The 3,451-nt window shown below is 39.4% G+C and overlaps 1 protein-coding gene across 1 annotated transcript; it reads left to right on the top strand.

Annotated features, from left to right (window-relative positions):
• Positions 1-15: 15 nt before the first annotated feature.
• Positions 16-3,297, top strand: LOC107579708 (otoferlin-like; the record flags this gene model as incomplete). The annotated part of the gene is made up of 10 exons (XM_016265504.1): positions 16-40; positions 168-357; positions 596-716; positions 855-955; positions 1,061-1,151; positions 1,244-1,360; positions 1,443-1,595; positions 1,725-1,914; positions 2,037-2,161; positions 3,163-3,297. Coding segments are annotated over exons 2-10 (1,056 nt in total), but the record flags the coding sequence as incomplete, so codon positions are not given.
• Positions 3,298-3,451: the final 154 nt, after the last annotated feature.

Raw genomic sequence — 3,451 nt, 5'->3', positions numbered from 1 at the left:
AAAATTGGAGATAAACCCATCAGCTTTGAAGTCACTATTGGTGAGATGAAGTCAAACACCTGTAATGTCTCTTTTCAAAACATGCACTTTTCAATATGGAAATAGTCAGGCAATGCTTCAGTAATAAAAATTTTTACAGCACCACAAGTACACAATTTTCCACTTAGGTAACTATGGTAACCAGATTGATGGAGTGAGCAAGCCTGCATCAGCAAAGAAGAAGAAAGAGGATGGAGGGGAGAGTGAAGAAGAGGAGTCTGAGCTCATCCACAACTCCAGCGATGAAGGGGCAGAGGATGATGGAGATTTGACGTCTGTGCCGTCCACCCCTCCTATGAAACCGGTTATTACTGACAGGTCAGAGGTTAGGGAAAGGAAAATGATCAGATGTCAAAGAAATATCGAGTCATCAAACTATCTAGAAATGGTTTTGAGAAAACACTTTACACTGTTAGTATTCTCTGACTGAAAATCACTTTCATAGGCAAGTTGAATTGCAGTTTGTCAAAGTCACACTTTTTAAAAAAAAATAGATAACAGCTACTGTTGAGCTCTGCATCTAGGAACTGAACTATCCATTTTGCTCCATTTACAGAAATTACTTCCACTTGCCTTACTTTGAAAAGAAACCCTGCATTTACATCAAGAGCTGGTGGCAAGACCAGAGGAGACGGCTCTACAACTCCAATATAATGGACAAGCTAGCAGATAAACTAGTCAGGCTCCCCCTAAAATTGCTATCTGACTGTTAAACTGTCAATCTCCTTCTTCGAAGCTGTTGTTTTAGGGTTATTTTTGTCAAATCGGACATTATAATACTGTTTAAGCATGTGCATGTCTGTCCTTGTAAACAGGAGGAAGGTCTGAATGACGTTCAAGAAATCATAAAAACAGAGAAGGCTTATCCAGAACGCAGACTTAGAGGTGTATTAGAAGAGCTCAGCACAAATTGCAGGTGAGAGAATGAAAAAGTGAATCTGAACAATCAAAGTTAACGTATATACAGCACAAATCACAATCAACAATCTTTTGACTTCTTCCCTATTCTCCACAATTGAAGTCGATTTGTTACACTGGCAAACAAAGATCAGAATCTATCCGGAAGAACCAAGCTGGACAAAGAGAGGCTGAAGACCTGTATGAGAGAGATGGTATGCCTACATGCCCTATATGGTCTCAGCCTGGACATTAAGAACTGCTGATGGGTTGTTTAATGTAATTTGCATGGTTATATTGTTCACAGGAGAGTATGGCTCAGCAGACGAAGACTATTCGCTCACAAGTGAAGAGAAACACGGTTCGAGACAAACTCAAGCTAGTATTCAATTTCCTTCACAGACTTCGTTTCCTGGCAGATGAGGTAAAAGAAATCACATCCCCTTACTACTCCATTCACATTGAGCATCTCAGTCTCAATGTTTTCTTGTTTATTTTCCTTTAAGCCCCAGCACAGCATCCCTGATGTGTTCATATGGATGATTAGCAACAACAAACGCATAGCGTATGCCCGCATACCCTCAAAAGACATCCTCTACTCAATTGTTGGCGAAGAGATGGGAAAAGACTGTGGGAAAGTTAAAGCTGTTTTTCTCAGGGTAACTCCTACTTTATATCCCGTTTTCATGTCTTTCTTCCTCTGAATAAACATGTTAGTTAGAAGGAATTAAATCAGGTTGGATATTATGGATGTAAACATTCTGCATTGGTGCTTGTGTTCATTATAGCTGCCCGGAAAGAAAGGCTTTGGGCCTGCTGGCTGGACAGTTCAGGCTAAACTAGAGATGTATTTGTGGCTGGGGTTGAACAAACAGAGGAAAGACTTCCTGAGTGGCCTCCCTAGCGGCTTCGAAGAAAACAAGGCAACGAAAGGAACAGGCATACAAGCTGTTCCTCCCATTAGCCTGGTTTATAACAGTAAGATTATTATGTTTTAAATATGAATGTTAGTACTTTTTGTTTTGCTTTTGTTGAAGGTTGCATGTATGTTAACGCATGTACAGTATGTGATAAGTGACCCTCTATATCCTGTTCTGTAGTGAAGCAGGTGTTTCAGCTGAGGGCCCACATGTATCAGGCTCGCAGTCTGTTTGCTGCTGACAGTAGTGGCCTGTCTGACCCTTTTGCAAGGGTTTTCTTCTCCACCCACAGCCAGGTGACAGAGGTGAGTGTGTGTTGGAGTCTTTGGTTATGAGTGTGCATTTCAAGGTCTGTAAAAATACAGGATTTTTCGGTTTGGCTGTCTCTGCTGTCTGAACAAATATTATGGGTGCTGTATTTGTATGTCGGTAACAAATCCATAATAATTTACAGTATTACAGTTTTTGCTGTATTATTTGTATTTATATACAGTATAAACATTTATACCAGCAGCTCTTAATCCTGGTCCCCCACTCTGCACATTTTGCATGTCTCTCGTTTAACACACTTGATTCAAATCACCAGCTCTTTAGAAGAGAGCTCCATGAAGTAACTGTGTTCCAAATGACCTGGTCCCTACACAGTGATCATTGCTCCCTACTCCCTGCACAGGGCAAATTGGCTGAAGTTTACTTTACTTAAGAACAGGGATTTGCACTACACAACTGCCTGCAGCATCTTCACACACAGACAAAACTTACTACAGAAGTGTGAAGGGTTATTTAACTGTAATCATGAGATTTGCATAGTCGTCGCGTGCTTTAATGCCTTTTGAATGGAACATACGCTTCTTTCGAACTGGAATCATGGCGGAATATGCTGTTATGTCCACTTCACAGGGCACTTATGGTAGAATGGAACAAACCTCTGAAGCGATAAGAGAAACATACAAAAGAGGATCGCGAGGAGCAGGATTAAGAACCGCAGTGATGTTAATTACAATTACCACAATTGTTTGTTATCATTGTATTTATTTATACATTGTTCACATGAATACAAAATTAAAAATGTTGATGTCCTTCATTAAATTTGTTTAAGAGCAATTTCCCTGAAAAATAGAGAAGTTAAGAACATTTCAACACCCTTTAATATGAGGAAAACAATTAAAGAGACATTAAAATGTCTGAAGTTGTTATAATCTGACTTTTAAAACTAGAATGACTGTTTTTAAATGTTTGGTTAAAGGACAGAAAGGTCCTCGTAATTGATGAATCATTCATAAACGTTTGTGTATGTATATTTCAGGTCCTCAATGAGACTCTCTGTCCTACATGGGATCAGTTGCTTGTGTTTGATAATGTTGAACTCTTTGGCGATGCTGGTGAACTCCGTGACGACCCTCCAATTATTGTTATCGAACTGTATGACCAAGACACTGTGGTAAGTTTATATGGCAAAACCCAAGACGTATACCCATAAATAAAATCTAAATATTAAAAATTAAATGTCATAGTTTGCTAGTTCAGTGCACAGTTCTGTTGACATTATCCTTTCCATGTATGAGTCACATTAAGAGTGTGTGAAAATGTGCCCT

Source organism: Sinocyclocheilus grahami, unplaced genomic scaffold (genome assembly GCF_001515645.1).
Source record: "Sinocyclocheilus grahami isolate Dianchi unplaced genomic scaffold, SAMN03320097.WGS_v1.1 scaffold19414.1, whole genome shotgun sequence".
In the NCBI taxonomy this organism is placed as follows: domain Eukaryota; kingdom Metazoa; phylum Chordata; class Actinopteri; order Cypriniformes; family Cyprinidae; genus Sinocyclocheilus; species Sinocyclocheilus grahami.
Note: the sequence above shows the minus strand (reverse complement) of the source record. Positions and strands in the feature narration are given on the sequence as shown.